The 17,930-nt window shown below is 36.9% G+C and overlaps 1 protein-coding gene across 1 annotated transcript; it reads right to left on the reverse strand.

The window, feature by feature from the left end:
• Positions 1 to 6,359: 6,359 nt before the first annotated feature.
• LOC139728935 (nose resistant to fluoxetine protein 6-like) lies at positions 6,360 to 17,925 on the reverse strand. The gene is made up of 12 exons (XM_071639864.1): positions 17,921 to 17,925; positions 17,337 to 17,502; positions 16,733 to 16,850; positions 15,835 to 16,008; positions 14,642 to 14,738; positions 13,899 to 13,991; positions 12,900 to 13,071; positions 10,543 to 10,622; positions 9,283 to 9,390; positions 8,384 to 8,552; positions 7,451 to 7,640; positions 6,360 to 6,705 (listed from the first exon to the last, which is right to left on the reverse strand). Exons 1-12 carry the CDS (start codon positions 17,923 to 17,925, stop codon positions 6,503 to 6,505), a joined length of 1,575 nt encoding a protein of 524 aa, XP_071495965.1. The 3' UTR covers positions 6,360 to 6,502.
• Between the last annotated feature and the right edge of the window lie 5 nt (positions 17,926 to 17,930).

Below are 17,930 nucleotides of genomic sequence, written 5' to 3' on the forward strand. Positions count from 1 at the left end.
GGAAGAAGGTCATGGCCGACTACCTCCGGCCTATGCCAATGACATAATCGCTGTTCTACAGAGCGAAACATAATCGATAGCGTAAGTCTTACCTCGAAAAGTTTACAATAACCACCATCAATTACGGCATGTGGGAAGAGAATAAGACAGTAAGAACGACGTAGGCATACCAGTAAATCTTTTCGGGACGATATTACAGTTGAAAAAAAAAGTTTACACAAGAATTTGTCCTCCTGCGCGTGGAGAAATTTTGCTAAAGACTTCATTTCCCCTCTGTCAGGACGCAAAACACACACACACACACACACACACACACACACACACACACACACACACTCGCACACACACATACACACACTATATGTATAATATATATATACATATATATATATATATATATATATATATATATATATATATATATATATATATATATATATATATATATATATATATATATATATAACAAGCAGGGACCTTGAATGTTCAATTTTCTTGAATGCCCAAAGATGCGTGTATGTGCTAAATATTAACATTAAAAAAGTTTGAATTAATGAATTTAGAGCATCTTCAATGGATGAAAATTAAATGATTGCATATCAAATATAATTTCTATAGCATTCACTGACTCAAGGCTGTTACAGATGATAGATCATGATTACCTAATCTACTCACTTCGTTACACTCACTATATAAAGTAAATACATATTCCATGCAGGTACAATGTATCTTGTTTTGTGTAAAGTTTTGGTACATGATACAAGATAACGACATTTGGAGATGTGTACTTTACTTTTAGACTGCACACAGACCTGTAATTATTGTCACTGTTGAATCATACGTGTGTGTGTATGTGTGTGTGCATGTTTTACTCTCATTGGTAGATCACATTGATCACATTGACTTCCTAATTGTGGTATTTTTTTTAATTCTCCAGACTCTAAGGTTTTCAGTGTTGCATACTCTTAAAAGTTTGATATATTGCAAGCAAAATACCGAGCAAAGGCTAACAACACGCTTCAATAAAATGCAGTTTTTGGAAACTAAGGGAGCTGTACAAGTAGGCCTTCAGCTTGGCTGTGTATTTATTTCATATCTTATTATTACAACATCCAAAGCAGTATAAAATTGTGTACAAACATTAACTCAGTCCTACATAAACATACACGTATATGAATGAGGCAGACTAAATAACTGGAATAAAAATATAAATAATTTCCAACATAAGTAAATGTATGCAAAAATTCAACACTACGCTTAAGTCCAGTTGGGGCTTTGTGAAACTTTGCAAGAATCTAAACTCAATGAGATGCCAACTAATCACCAATGCAAAATTGCACAATCTTTGGTCAATTAATAAACATCAGCATTTATTTCAAACATTTCAGGTAAACATTTTTGTTCATTTAGGGGCTAAGAAAGAAAGAAAAAAAACATTCACAAGGTCAATTCACAGCATCATGATTTTTTGATGAGGCAAGTTTGCATTATTAAACACTCATACATTGTTCTTATATTGCATTATTCATTGAACACTTAGGCAGCATAGAAGAAAAAAGCAGCAACAAAGGCTGGAATATATTTACTCTACTATATATCTATACTTTCTTGAGAATGCTGGCTGCACTATAAATAGCATCATAAAAATATTGCATTCTAGAAAACCAATGCACATATCTCCAAGACTGGCAATTATCAACATCCGGTATTTCTAAGTCTGTCACTACGGTTCTTGATGGCGAATTCACTCACATGCACAATTGTCTTACAAGTCCCATCTCCAGAAATATGCTTGTGAAATATATACATAACTGCGTAAGCAGTCTACATGATATATGCTTTTTTTTCCATGTAAGTAGTGGGCCCATCAATAATTTAGTGATAAAAAATGCAGCCTTAAGTACAGTTTGCAAAGTGTGATCAACTGCATGATCTTCAAATACAATTGTTTTTTCTTTGCCATTCATCACATTTGAGCGGTATTACTTACTCTTTGGCTTTTTATATTTCTGATACTAAATCTTAATGTAAAAAGCTGTGAAAGAAATTCTGATGCCATATATAGGAGGGTATTATTGCAGTAGAAGGAAAGAATTCATAATTCTGGCTTCATAAAACATGCTAAAAATACATAAGTTCATTTTCATCTTCAACCAATGCATGCAGAAGACATAACAAACTCCTATGGACCAACACTATCGCTTTGCTGATCAAAATTTGGTTATATCAAACAAATAACTTTGTAGTAACAAAATGGACACAAGTTTGTCTTAACAGGTTAATAAACAATAAGAATTCACTACACATGTATTTTTTGAATGCTTAACCTATTAACATAAATTCTGATATATGCTGTCTTACACATGTCTAAACTTCAGCTTCTACAGGCAATATTTCAGTTTTTCATGTGTTACATATATAGTCAGCTTTGTCACATTCATCTTTATGATTCCTGAAAGTCTACAAATTAATTCATTACAGTGTAGAACATGGCTTACATACCAATACTTGTTTGCAGACATTTTACAACAGTACATTGATATATCTCTACTGCATGGAATGGAATTGTTAATTTGAGAGTCCCTACAGATATATTTCTTGATCATTTTTTAAATCTTTGATATGCCATCCACATAATTTATTTCAGTGCAAGATGAGCTACACTGCTCCATATATGGAAATATTTCTATAAGTAGAATATATAATTGTATTAATGATGCATCTTAAAGGCTATCAACACCATCCAAACATGGTTCTCGACTGCTCAGCTAATTGCATAAATCATTCAAAATTGAACTGCATCATTTCAAATTGATTCAAGTCACATACATGATGACTGGTTCATGTACATACCATGAACTTTGCCAATAGGAATGATGATAAGCGACTGCATTGGCAAACTAGCAGCAATTTACATGAATGTTCATATTTCAGAGTAGTGTCCACACAATTCAATTTCAGTTTATGCAGCAGATTGTTGCTGTTGTTGCTGTTGTGAAGTACATTAACTTGCTTAAATTGTCACATAGGCTACACTTTCACATTTCTGAATGTGTACTTGCCCTTTATGACTTACAGTAGAGATTAAAATGAATGACAGAAATAAACAGAGAAACCTCAGAGCATGGCAGAGTTTTTTTATGTATATTGCAGTTTTCTTAGGCATAATATCAAAACATAAATGCACCCTTTATGACTTACAGTAGAGATTAAAATGAATGAAAGAAATAAACAGAGAAACCTCAGAGCATGGCAGAGTTTTTTATGTATATTGCAGTTTTCTTAGGCATAATATCATAACACAAATGCACAACAGTGGACTCCCGTTATAACAAAGTCCTCGGGACTGGCAGTTTTCTTTTGTTATACCGAAATTTCATTATAACCGTGTTTGTTTTAATGGGAGTGCATTGTATAAACACAGATAAAGACATTATAATCATGACATTTCACAAAACATCTGAAGGTAAATACATAATTTCATTTTGATTATTTCTAATAGCAGCTTTTACAGTATGTGGTAGAATAGAAGCAATATACATGAATCTTTATATTTCAGCATATTGCGTGGTCATTTAGTTTTGCTTCCCCAACATTCACGCTGGTCCCTCAATTAGAATTCTATTTGCAAATTAATTCTTATACTGCATAGTGAATGATTTAATGCAAATTTCAGAAAGTAATCCTTTCCTGAAAGGCATTTCTTCATCACAACTTCAAGGGAAAACATACAGGCTTGTAGTTCTCATTTACATGCAGAACTGAAGACTTTTGTTCCAAAATGTACACAATCCATTCAGTCATATGTATAAGAAATGTGTGAAATGACATTATGATAACAAGATTTCAGTTGGGTAATGACAAAACTGCCCTATTCTAGCCTCCATAAAAAGTTCATCAGAAGTACTACATAAGCAATCATGATTGCTACGTAATATTTTGAACAGTTGATTATCGATCACTGACGTATTTGGCTACAGCAGTACTGTTAACGTTGATATTTTTGCATGATTAACTTTTTGTGCTGAGCTACTCAAAAACATTAACACGTTCTTGAATTTGCACTGTACGATTGTCAATCCATTCAAAACTGTGCAGAGAAAATTATGAACATATTTCTTATCAGAATCTCTGCTAGTCAAAAGTAGAGCAAAATACAAGAAATTTGACGTACCAAGAAAATGTCTGAATTTACAGTATCAATCAGTCTTTTGCACTAGAGTGAATCGCATGTAGCTTGTAGGAAATTATGATTGCCAGGCAAGATAGATCATCACATAATGTTGTACTTTGTAGACGCACTTCTGAATTGGGAGGGCACCCCAAAAAAAATTGTTATCAGTGACAACTGCCACATTTCTATGACAAATTTGCTCTCAGCCAATCAGATGCAAGGATTTTAGTACCTTGTAACGACTATAACAACTTGTCACTGATAACAAGGTTTATGAAACGGGGCCCAGGAATAAAAGCTGTATGCATATGATTGAATCAATTTGACACATTTGATCTAAAAAAACTCCTAAACAAATCAGCATCCTGGCAAATCGCGCCAGCCAGACAAGTTTCTTGGTAGACTCTTTTGATGTACAGCAAGGATATTCCCATATGTGGAAGATGAATTTCGAGCCCTTCTGAGACCTTTGTTTATGGCTTTTAATTAGCCTTAAAATGCAATTCCATAACATATGGAAGTTGACCTCAGTAAACAGGAAATTCTGAAATTTTCAATGTTTCATACATTTTTATCAAATAATTGTGATAACATTTGGAAGCACCAAATTAGCCAAAGTCATAGCATTAACTTGAAACTGTTAACTTGGTTTAAACACAAATATATCATTTGAAAAACATTCTTTTTTTGTTATTGATAATGAAAAATCTTCTGTGCTTTCTCCCCTAATAATTAGGGGTAATCATTGCTAGGTTATTCAACATAATAAAATTTTACATGGATAAAGGTTTTTTGTCTTATTCATGTCAAAACAAAGCAATGTGATGAAGGTTCATGCATCAAAACATTAAAACTTGTACATTTCTATAACTTTAAATTTCTATGTCAAATTTGCTCCAAAGCTCTCCAATTTCGTTCTTCTGATATTGTGTATTTAAGAAAGTCTACTCAGAGCATGGTGTGGAATTGCATTTTAAGGTGCTGATGGAGGAATATTGTTCTGCACTCTTCCTCCCCATCCTCCTCCTCAGGATTTCTTCTTTGCCAGTCCCTGCTGCAGCATCTTCTCCAGATTTCCAAACGGGAATTCAACCAGCACATTCATCAGGAAGGAACAGCCATACGCCAGAGTGAAGAAGGCAGAGAAGTTGTATGCCTGGCAAAAATCACACATAAAGAGAGAGAGATAAAGGTATGAGAATATACTTCTGACACTGTTTTATCCACAAGAGCACTGCTTAAACTGTACACAAGATTTCTCAACAAACTCCTCTCACAATTAAATGAAACCCATCCCCAGTGAGGATATACACCGTAATTGTACGTGTAGAATAAAATGCTGGATATGGAACAATTTCCCATTAGAGATCAGTATCATGCACCTGCTTCTAGAATATCTTTCTGTTGCTGACCACTTTTTGTGGTTAACCACATCTTCATAAATAGTTAAGTCAAAGCTGTTTATCAAGCATGAGTCATGACCATCTCTTGAACGCATATGACCTTCTTGTCTGGATCTATCCTACCTAATGCTATGGCGTCCCTGCAGATAGGAAGGCATGGTTACCAGTACATACTTTTGGAACACTAACAGTGATAAAGACCTGTGGAAACTGAACTGAAACACTAAAGACTTTGCGCACATGCATTTCAGGCTCAGTGGTTACAACCAGCAACTATCAATCACAAGGTCCCTGAATCTAGTCCCCCTAGCCGCAGCAGTTGAACCCAAAGGCAAGGCACTTCATCCTATTGAAACTGCCTTAGTCCTTCATAGGGGACTTAGCGCCACAGGTCTCCTGGTTGATTGTTTATGGGCATTCATTGCTTCTTTGATGGTCACAGAGAACAAATCAATTCAATTAGTATAAATTCCAATTAGTATCAACTCATCTCCACATCCCATCCCCACCACACACACACACACACACACACACACACAAACATAAACACGACTTACATCCTAACATCTTCAAATGTAATGTGTACCATTGGGAGCAGTGATTTTAAACAGGTTTCGAGTTGTAAAATTTGGTGCAAATGTGCAGGTCAGTTGTATCATGAAACATCCTACCATAAAAATTTTTGCAATAAAGCCCCGGTAGATGTTACTATATTTCTCAATAAACCATAACTGTAGATGGTTTACTCTAGAAGCAATTTTATTATAACTATAGATCACACTTTGTATATTCAACAATACCTAACACTGATTAAATATGCTGATTAACATTTTCACACTGGTCGTTTCTATCCCTAACTCACATTTTAGAAGTATTTTGAAGTATTTTTGAAGTATTTTTGAAGCACTAAAGCTGGGTTTTTGTTTCATCTGCAAACGATTACTAATGCCTTTAATGTTTCCATCTCAATGAATACATGTTTTACCACTGTGATTGTAGACCAATGAATAGGAACAGTCTGACTGAAAGCGTAGAGATACATGACTAGAGGATGCAGCAGATAGGCAGAGTAGGTCATCCGGCTCAACGGAACCCAGAGGGACCAGGACAGGAAATCATGGATAACACCTTCAGTTGCATCAGAGAGAGAGAGATACAGAAAAACAAATAAAATTGAGTCAGAATGCACTCAGGATATTTTACAATCTGACATTATACACATTCAAAAATATGTTATTCAAAGTGCAACAAGATCTAAGGTAGATGTAAATGTACTCAAACAGAATCATAGTGACAAAAACCACTGCATGTGATAAATCCTCTCTCTATAATGCATGTACCCATCACAATGCATCTCTCGCTTCAATACTTTTCCCCAATTTCACTATATCCACTTCCCTTGAGATTCTTTGAAAGTTATAACTCTGAAAAAGTAGTAAAAATTTTACCCAAAATGGACAGTTCCCTCCTGAATTTGATCAAAATCTCTACTCTCTCTGGTACATGCACAATCTGTAATTGTATTGTACAATTGTGAGCACTCACTTATTATATCACTGTTTTAAGGAAACATACAAAATTATAAAATAATTTAGAATGTTTTTTTTTTTGGTTGAATACATATGAAACATGTACTGTTGTATTTGTTATTGCGGTGCACTTAAAACGAACACAGTTATAACAAAATTTCAGTTACAAAGAAGTTAACATTTTGGCCGCCACATTATCCACTCCATCATATTTTCATTGTTTATTTGTTTGGTTAGAACAAAATTTTAGTATGATAGAAAACTGCCGATCCTGAGGAATTCACTATAAAGGCATTCTGCTTCAACCTTTGACAACAGGAACCTCTCAGAAGACAAGTGCATACCTCCGTATCCATAGTGACAAGCGAAGACCACCCAGCAGAGGGCCACACCCCAGGTGAAGGTGGAGAGGCTGGTGTAGGCCATGCTGGTAGCCGTTGTGGGTACGGATGAGCCACTGTAAATAGGGTAGAGCCCGTAGACAACTGTCATGCCCAGAGCCGCAGCTACGGCCCAACCAGCAGCGGCCATGATCTGCAGTGTGAAGGGGGACATGCAGAGATACAGTGGACTCCCGTTATAATGAAGTCCTTGAGACCGGCAGTTTTCTTTCGCTATTTCGAAATTACGTTATATCAGAACAAATAAACAATAAAAACATATAGAACCGATAATTTTGCGACCTGTTTTTTTTATTTCGTTGGAACTGGAATTTTGTTATAACCATGTTCATTATGACAGGAGTGCACTGGAGTGCCCAGTGTTGAAAAATAAAAATCTAAAACCAAACACACCTTTCTCAGAACTTTTTCTTAAATAATTTTCCAAAGTGAAGCAAATTTTATGTGAGTTGGACTTTGATGATGATGTCTGACAGTTCAGTGGTTTGACCCCAAGATTTGATCCCATGAATTGATCACATGATATGCCAGATGGTTACGTGTAGTCTGTCATGTGTTTAATTGTTTCCTGCTTGCTACAGGCAGCCTTATGCAGGAAATTCATACATGAGTGGAATAAGACTGCCAGGTTTTAGATCTTATACAACAGAAATAAAGTAAAACAAATATAATAAACAAGATAAATAAAACAGAGAAAATGAGTTCTATATGAGGGCCTTTTTGTGAAATGAGTGTCACCCCCTCCTCCTGCTTTTCCAGTACTGAATTTTCCAGTATATGAAGAACAATAAATCTATTTGACAAGACTATGAAGTCATGTTCCATCTTGTAGAAAGCTTTAAAAATTGAGTACACAGCGTCTCTCCCATCACTTACAGGGGACAGCTTGATCTTCTTGGTGCCAATGCGATAGATGATGTAACCCATTGCCATGCCAACCAGGTAGGGTGGAATGCGGCAGTACGGCTTGGTGTATATCACGTCCATGTAGGAATCTGCTGGAAGAAACCTTCCTTCTGGCTCTGAGACAGACATACCTTGGCCACTGTTCGTGCAAGAAACAGAGAGAGAGAGAGAGAGAAGTATTTGCATGTGTCCCATTTAAAGGGGAAGTCTACCCTTAACCCGTTGAGGACGAGTCCCGAGTATACTCGGGCAGGTGTCTATGGGAAATGCGTGTTGTAGCAAAATCAGTCCGTCCTCAACGGGTTAACAAAAATAAAAAATAAAAAGTTTATTTTCTTAGATCCATAAATATGTGAGTGACAGGATAGTGGAAGTTTGACCAAATTTTGAAAAATAATAAAATAATGAAATTTTGAAGGTGTGACCAACTCAACAGAAATTGCCAACTCTGTGATTTAGCATGTCAGCTAATACATTTCATTTGCCATGTGCATGAAATTCCATAAACTCTATCTTTTTCTCTCTCTTTTTTTCTTTTTATATTGATGATGGAATGTATTCTTTTTCCACCCAGGAATTGTACAGAAAAATATTAACAGTGACAACATAAAGGGTGCATGATCAATTGGAAATTTACTAGGTGGGGAAAAAAATGCTTATATTATAACACAGAGCAAATAGAGGAAAGCTTGTGCTTGACATCATAAAATTGTCAATTCATCCTTGATAGATATAATAATTTCAATAACTTCTCAGGCGTTACTAGCATCCTTAAAGAGAATTTTGGATCCCCTCAAATGAACAGAAATATTTGTTCTGATCCTTAGCTTCCTTGTAAGTCTTTGAAAAAAAAGAGCGGGAACACACACCTTAGAATGACACCGGGCTGAAAACCATGCTGCTCCACCAAAACAGCTGTTGTGATGAAGCTTGCTATGCACAGAGTGCTTAGAATGGAAACACCCACTGCTGGATACCTAATAATCAGGGGTGGAGAACAAACATATTTCAGGGCCCCAATTTCATAAAACTCGTTATCAATTGACAAGTTACAATAGTTGTTATAAGCTACAGAAATCCTTGCATCTGATTGGCTGAGAGCACATTTGTCAGAGATATGTGACGCTTGTTATTGCAATAACAAGTTTTATGAAATGGGACCCAGATATGTTATGATGCAGTGCTCGAGAAAGACTATTCACATTGGTAGCACAACGTGAAAATGAATGTTGTACAAATTTCTCTTGCAGGAGAAAACAACAGTAAAACAAATATAAAAACATTGAAATGAATAGAAAGTCATGTTGAACAAGAAAATACATTTTAAGTCTTAAAGGGATCATACAGTTTTGGTTGGGACCTAATTTCAGTTTTCTAACATTTTTTTGGTGAGATAATGAAAAACATCTTATGAAATATGAAAGAGCATGTAATTCTTTGAGGAATACAACATTTATTTGATGAAAATTGGTTTTGAAATGGCTGAGATATCAAAAAAAGAGAATTCTAATAAAGTGTGGGACCCACACTTTATTACGATTGCTTTGTTTTACTTTGTTTTTGGATGTTTCAGTCATTCCAAACCCGATTTTCATCAAATAAATTTTGAAATCCTCTTAAAATGGTATGCTCTGTACTACTAAGTATATCATAAGTGTTTTCTTGGTATCTCGCAAAAAGTTAAAAGCCCAATTCTCATCTCCACCAATACTGTACTATCCCTTTAAGATCACAATGAGCAATTCTAAAAAAGATACTTTGGGTAACAGTAAAATAAACTCATCACTTTTCAGCCCTCACGATCAGATTGTGTGTAATTTGACAGTGTTAATAATATTTCATTTCCCTTCTCCCCCCCCCCCCCAAAAAAAAATGAATACTGTACACACTCATGTATATGGCGTACCTTTTTTGTTTTGAAAAATGTCGAAAGTTAGGTATGCATCTTATACACAAATGCAAGAATCTGTGTCCGTGTGTTTCTTTTCTTCCTGCCTGGTGTCCAGGGTCAGGATGTGCTTTACACATAAGTGCTTGTGGTATGTATATGTATGTATAGATAGATAGCTATGTATATGTAATATGTATACACACATACGCTACAAATATATCAAACTGTATAAACTTACCAAAACAGGGGAATGATGATGAGAGGACTAATGAGGAAAAACTGCATGTCGTTGGCCAAATACCATGTCCACATTACGCACTGTTGAGATTGAGAAGAAGGCTTAACTTGATCACTTTCTGCTCATATATACAATGTATATATATATATATATATATATATATATATATGGGCCATGACGCGAGAAAAGGGCCCTTAGCATTGCTGCGTGCAAACGCCAGAAAACCGCGCTTAAGTTTGACAAAGCAATACGCGCAAAAAAAGATCAACTGGCTATAACTACGCGCACACGCATAGACGTATCAAAAAGTGACAGGATTTGGGCAAAACATGCTTTTTTTAATGTCGTAATGGGGTCATTTAGGATTGGAATTTCAGAAAAAGGTTTGCATATCTAAATGCGTCAGAGTTTCTTCTACAATGTGGAGGTAAAACCTCATTTTCGGTATTTAATGCCCTAAGGGCCCTTTTCTCGCGTCACGGCCCATATATATTTATCAAACACTTCTGGTCAGTCACGCTACAATTCCTCACCAAGAAAGAGTGATTTCTATGCTTCTAAAAGAGACCAAGGTTTCACAGAATTTTTAGGACGAGTCCCGAGTATACTCGGGCAAGCGTCTATGGGAAATGTGTGTTGTAGCAAAATCAAACCATCCTCAACAGGTTAAGCATGCACCATACATGGGCAGATCTGCTTGTTTGTTCCTCAACTTATCCTTAAAATCTTGCATTGGTTTTAATTAGCCTGCAGATGCTATTCAACTCTCTCACATTGGTTGAGACAAGTCCGTGAATGCAATAAGATTAAAATCAGACTCAAATATTTGTGTAAGTAATACTCCCATCACACTTATTCGGAATCAGCACGAATCAAGAAGAACCAGCCGGAATTAAAGATTTTCCAAATTCGGGCCACATTCGGGAGAAAAATTCAAATTTTAACAGTTTGACAGGGAATGCTGTTCAAATACTTAGAAAGCACCTCGAACCCTCCTCGAATCATTCTTGCACATTCTGAATGAATCAGCTCTCGAATGCTGCTCGAATGTACTTGGAATGCTGTAGGAATATTCAGAATACTGTTAGAATGCGGTCAGAATCTTTAGAAAGCACTTCGAATGCCGCACGATCGCGGTTCGATTGCTGCCCGAAGTCTGATGGTTGGAAAGCGTCTCGCATGCAGTACGAACTGATTTCGAATGCGGTCAGAACGTTCCCGGAATGGCTACCAAATATACTTTGAATGTTCACGAATTCAAACAGAATACAGCCCGAAAAATTAGAATACACTTAGAATGTACTTAGAATGCAACACGAATGTCCCGTGTGTGTCAAGAATGTCGCCGGAATGGTCTCCGATAGCGTATAAAATGGTGATTTTCATCAGTCTGCAACCCGATCATCCTTGCACCATATTGCTTTGATATAGATTGCTGTCCTCCGGCAAGACCTCCTTGAAAGAGAGTGTTTAGGCCAGTTATCCCCCCCCCCCCCCAGCAATTGCCCCAGGCCCTTCCCGTGACCCTAACCCTACTCCTAATACCGAACCTAATCCTAAACCTAACCCAAACTCTTATCTTTACTCTAACCTTTTCACTCACCAGTATTTAACTGGGGGTAATTGTATGAGCATTTGAGCATTTGAGATATTTTGGCAGAATTTGAGGTGCAACACCGTTCCGATTCTCCCTAAAATGAGGTCAGATTGTTTCAAATGCTGTTAGAATGCCGTCTGAACATCTAGAATGCCGTAGGAATATTTAGAATGCAATCAGAGTCCAGTTAGAATACCCTTCGAATAAAAATCAATATTTCTCCACTTCGAATGCTCCTCGAATGTTTTAAGCATGCTTAAAACATTCGGGCTGGCCACAAGAATGGGCCCGAATGTTTGGAATGCACTCAGAATGTCGTCTGAATTTTAAGTATACACTTCGAATATGCAGGAATGCAGGAAGAATTTTCATTCGAACGGCATTCCGGCTCATTCCGCCTCTAGTGTGACGGGAGTAAATGTCATGAAATTCAGGATTGTCAGCCAATCGGTACATGAATGTCTGTAATCAAGAGTGTACACATTGCTTGCAAAACAAGAACAAATGTAAGGGCTCCAAATCAAAGTATAATCTTGGTACATTTCTGGTGCAGCTATCATCAAGAATATTTAACCTTATACTCATTTACCATTAACTAAGACTGAAAATTTGTCGTTCTGAATTTAGTTAAACATAATATACATTGTCATCACATTGGGTTAATTTTTCTTAGTCAAACACAGAAATAAGGTTTTTTAGAAAACATAAGAAATAAGATGAGTAACTGAAATATTCAAGCACATAGGGTGTTGAGACGTACATTCTGCATTATGGATGGAGGGAAGAAGTTGTTGATGTAGAGGATGTTGGTCCACCACCAGGAGCGACAGTAATCCACCGATTGATCCAGGCTATGCCAGATGGGGCCCTGGCTCATGTCGGGGAGGATGAAAGTGAAGACCAGGATTAGCATGGCCAGTGCTGGGGTTAGTCTGCATCACAAACACCAGGAGATAGGTGAAGAAAAAGTTGGGTTACCAGGGATGAAAGGTTGCACCCATAGAAAGAGTCGCCATCATGGTGCATGACACCATGACGACTACCGGAGGAGCACAGGAAGTGTAAGTGATGATGCTGGTAAGAATATAGTCATGAAAGACCACAGAGGATCGGAAGTGACAGTGACACAAGTTGTGGTTGTAAAAAGTTTTTAAAGGGATGGTATAGTTTTGGTCGAGACCTGGCTTCAGGTTCAACTTTGTTGGTGAGACAATGAGAAACCTCTTACGAAAATACGAAAGAGCACATGATTTCCAGAGGAATTCAATGTTTATTTGAAGAAGATTGTTTTGAAATGGCTGAGATATCAAAAAAAAAAGAGAAAAAAAAAGAGATACTACTTAAAAGGTGGGACCCATCTTCTATTAGGATTGCTTTGTTTTACTTTGTCTTAAGATAACTCAAATAAACTTTGAATTCCCCTTAGAATGGTATGTTATGTAACATTTCGTAAGTGGTTTCTTGGTATCTTGCAAAAAGGTTAAAAGCTCAATCCTCATCTCCACCACACTATCCCTTTAATACAGTAGCAGACACTGGCAAATGTAGATGTTTTGGTAGTATTAGTTGCATCAGCATCAGTACCATAACAATAAATTGATCAAATATCATGTAACAATCATAAATATGATGTATTAGTAGCCACACTCATAATGATGAATTAAAAGTATTCTCATCATTGTTAGCACTTAAATTGTTAATTCTCATTGTCACTGACATCACAACTCTGATTTTAAGTTAGCAGTATCAATAATCATACCTGAGATATCGGTGCAAATAAATCCACTTCCACGGTATCTTTCCAGCACTCTCCTTCATTTTCTTTAGGGTCAGGTAGGTTATGAGCAGACCACTGTAACAACAACATCAATATGTGAATACTACATGAAAAGGATGATTTATAAGAGTGCTAAATCATTTTTCCTCGAAGATGAATTGATAATGTCAGTTGACTTGTCACCATTGACAGAAACCACAAACTACAATTACTGTAACAAGAGAAGTCTCAAATATAGCGAAAACTTCGACTGGAAAAATATTTCTAGTGAACTTACTGCCTTTCAGGGTCAAGTTCTTCAGAGGAGATATCTTGTGTAATGACAGATCTTATTCAAGTTATCAGATTGACATGTTTATCTTTCTGCTTTTGTCAAATTTTTCACCACTTACAAATGAAACAAATATGTTGGAGTCTTAACACCTACAATTACACCTTGAGGTTCTTCACTGTATTCAGATTTGAAAATTTATGACAAATGTATGTAGAACGAAACAATGCTACATCATATTTTCTTCATTTCAAAAATGTTGAGTTGCAATTTGTTCCTAAATAGCGACCGGTTTGTTAACTCAGAGCAAGTACGTACAACTGTATGACCTAAAGTTTATAGTGGGAAGCATACAATTACTGATTACTCATGTGTGATCTATAATTCATTGAAAGTACAGTTCAATGGATAAGCTAAGTCACAGGATACCAGTAGTCTTGCTCCAGTGCCATACCTCAGAAAAAAGAAGCTATCCACAGAGAAGTATGCATTCAGGATTGCTTGGTAGGAAAAGCTTTGCAGCCATGCTGGAAAAGCAGTGCCAAGATTTTCTGTAACAGGAAGGTAAAAAGGATTACAAAAGTGAGAATCATGGGCATGTGGTTTGGATTGTTTGTCCCATCAAGTCTGTGGGGGGGGGGGGGGATATTTGCTGCAGAGATTTTTATTTTGTCACCAATGAAAAGGCAATTCCAAATTTTACGGCAATCTCATACTGGAGAAAATTACGTGGTAGATGGAACTGGTTTACTTCATTAAAGTTGCACAAACTCTCAAAGAAATTTAAAAAATGACACTTAGAGAGAAAACTGTAGTATCTTTGATACTCAGAAAATTTTAACCCTATTATATGGACTAATCTAACCACTGCATATCGAGTGGTATTAACCTCAGGTATTTCAAGGTGTCTACTATTGTCCTACTGATCACGACAACCAAAGCTACAAGTTTGATGACATTGTACGATAACTTCTTGCATTTCTATGGAAATCTAACAATTTTGCCTCAGTCATTTATGAGCTAAACTTTTGGTGACGCTTCCCTGAATCAAAACTACTGTCCATACAGGCTGTGACTTATGTGCTTTACCTTCATCACATACCAAACTGTGACAACATTCTGACTTTAATGCTTCATAAATGGATGGATGGATGGATCAAATGAACATGTGATGCCTCAGACAAACATTGCATTGAGACATCAAAGACCCCATTTCAGTGAGTGAAAAGGCCGGACTTGGCCCGGGCTGAGCCTGGCCTTCCTTTCACTGTAAACATGCTAAAGACCAAATGCGGTACCAAAAACGGCAATGCATTTGGCCAAGCTCTGAAGGTAGTCTCGGCTGGGCTTGGCCCAGGCTTGGCCTAGCCTTTTCTCACTGTAAACGCAAACTGGGCCAAAAGCGGTACCAAACTGTGACCAGTGCACTCCCAGTAATAATCCTTTGTTTACAAGCAGAGCACCACGACAACAAAATATTGAAAGGTTTGAATTAAAAGCCCGGGCCGAGCCCTACACTGTAAATGGACAGAATTGCGGGGCCGAGTACCGCAATTGAGGCCGGGCTCAACCTGGCCTCGGCCCGGGCTCGGCCCGGCCCTGCACTGTAAACGAGGTCTAGGAGAGAGGTCAAGAGGTGTGTCGTACCGCCAACGCCTGCTTGGGCCACGAGGGCCAAGGTGTGGCCCAGGATGACCCACGACATGCTAATGACCCTGATCCCATTCAGGCAGGTGATACCGCCCTCGCCCTGCTTGGTGCCAAGAAGTTTGGGAATATTGCGAGAGAAAGCAAAGCAGACGATGAGCCTTGTCCACAAACCTGATTTAGAAACCAAAAAACAGAAAGACAAACACAACACCAATATCCAGGTATTACAAGCCAATCTAAATTTAGAAAAGTGTGACAAATTGAAAGCAAAAAAAAAGTCATACAGTAATTTCATGTAAATGGCATACTTTTCCATAATTATATACACGAAAAGTTTTCAATAAATTTGTCCATGATGTACAGCTGACCAGTAGATATCTCGTCTTATCTGTTTAATCTGACATTTACTTTGTACCCCCTTCTTCATCTGCTACATATAGATTGTTTATTTGATCAAGTTATAATTGTGCAAACAAAATTCAAAGTCTGGGTTCATGGCCACTGTGTTTGATGAGCTATTATAGGTGCATTGGAAATACAATGTACGCTATTTCATATTGTACAATGTATGTATCCAGTTGAATATGCAAAGGAATTCCAGTCATGAATAATTTGCCCAGCATATCACATAAAGATATCAAAACAAGCATATACTACACCATAAAATAAATCAAGGTTTCTCTAAAGAAACATGGCAATATAATAGAACAATGCTCTGTTCAGATCATACAGCTACATTCATAGAAGCTCGTCATTATTTAATCTAAACAGTTCAAGAAAAACTAATCTTTCAATTCCTCAATACAAATTCAGATGAAACTTTTGATCACAAAATTGACACAAATGTTGTTTCTATTGGTGTAAGAGAATCTAAGCCTGCATAAATCACACTCACTTTGTGGCCTGCTGGTTACGACTGTGACTGTCTCCCTGGTAACCATGGAATGATGTGGTGACAATAGAGGAGATTTCTCAGAGAATTGATTTCCTGGCAGGACCTGATCCCCCTTTGGCTGCAAAACAATGTTGTTGAGCATAAGTGAACTCTTTAATTTGAATATTACACTCCAACATTATGTTGCACAAACAGCCATGATCTACCAAGTTAATCATTGAAACTGGAAGTATATGGAACTGTGCATAACCACATCCTGGTAAACATTCAAGGATTTATACTAATTAGCACTTGTTCCATTTACCACAATGGACCTAGGCTGAAATTTCATTAAAAACTTTCTGTATGATACTGCTAACAAACAAGCACAGACAGGCAAATGTAGGCAAACACAAAACCTTTCTGGCAGAGGTTTTCATGACCAATACCTAATATCTTAAATATATAACATTAGGACCAGAGAAACTGGTAGAACACTAGGATACTTATAGGAGCAAGAGGACTAGTCTTTGAGTCTTTCTTTTATGGGTAAAAGTATATTCACATCTGTATATAAGTACACAAAAAAAAAAATGGGGAAAAAAAGGAAAATGGAATTACTCACATCATCTAGGCTTCCATATAAGTTCTGCTGGGCAGTATGACCCCCGTTCTCCAGTCCCACTCTGTGAGGAAGAGGCGCATCACTAGCCTCTTTGTCTTTGGCTTGCAAACAGTAGTCAACGATGGAACCAGCCACAGAGAGCAAGAAGAGAACTCCTATCACAATGCTTCAGAGACAAAATCAGACATTAAACATGGTCTTGAAATTGGATTAATATTTCATTAGCTTCTACATTTTTTTTTCTTGACTATATAGACTTCTCTGATACTTGCAAGCTGGCCATAGGATTGAGGGTTGGAAAGTAGTGTGTGAAATATATTAGGGAGTCTCATAAGTAACTATCAAAGGTAACATCGGTGCTTGTCATTGTCTGTAATCTATGAAAAATACAACTCTTTACCAACTCAGTACCAACAAAAATGAATAGATTTGCAGCAATTTTTCAATGAATAATAAGTCATAAGAAATTAAATTGTGCTAAAGTTGATAAATGAATAATTGTTGAACAATACAACATGTACACTGTATGTTATCCCTTTACGCAAAAAAAACCCCCAACAAATCCTCAGAAAGATGAATATCACATCATGCATT

The sequence above is a fragment of the Diadema antillarum genome, unplaced genomic scaffold, assembly GCF_040938485.1.
Source record: "Diadema antillarum isolate AM-2024a unplaced genomic scaffold, OU_Dant_1.0 seq00000205_RagTag, whole genome shotgun sequence".
Taxonomy (NCBI): Eukaryota; Metazoa; Echinodermata; class Echinoidea; order Diadematoida; family Diadematidae; genus Diadema; species Diadema antillarum.

What these genes read in the sequence shown, in the direction of transcription:
- LOC139728935 (XM_071639864.1), bottom strand. An exon ending in GGCCCAAGCAGGCGTTGGCG is followed by an intron (nt 14,739 to 15,834) that starts GTACGACACACC and finishes TTCCTGTTACAG; the next exon opens with AAAATCTTGGCACTGCTTTT. An exon ending in ATCATCATTCCCCTGTTTTG is followed by an intron (nt 9,391 to 10,542) that starts GTAAGTTTATAC and finishes CCTGATTATTAG; the next exon opens with GTATCCAGCAGTGGGTGTTT.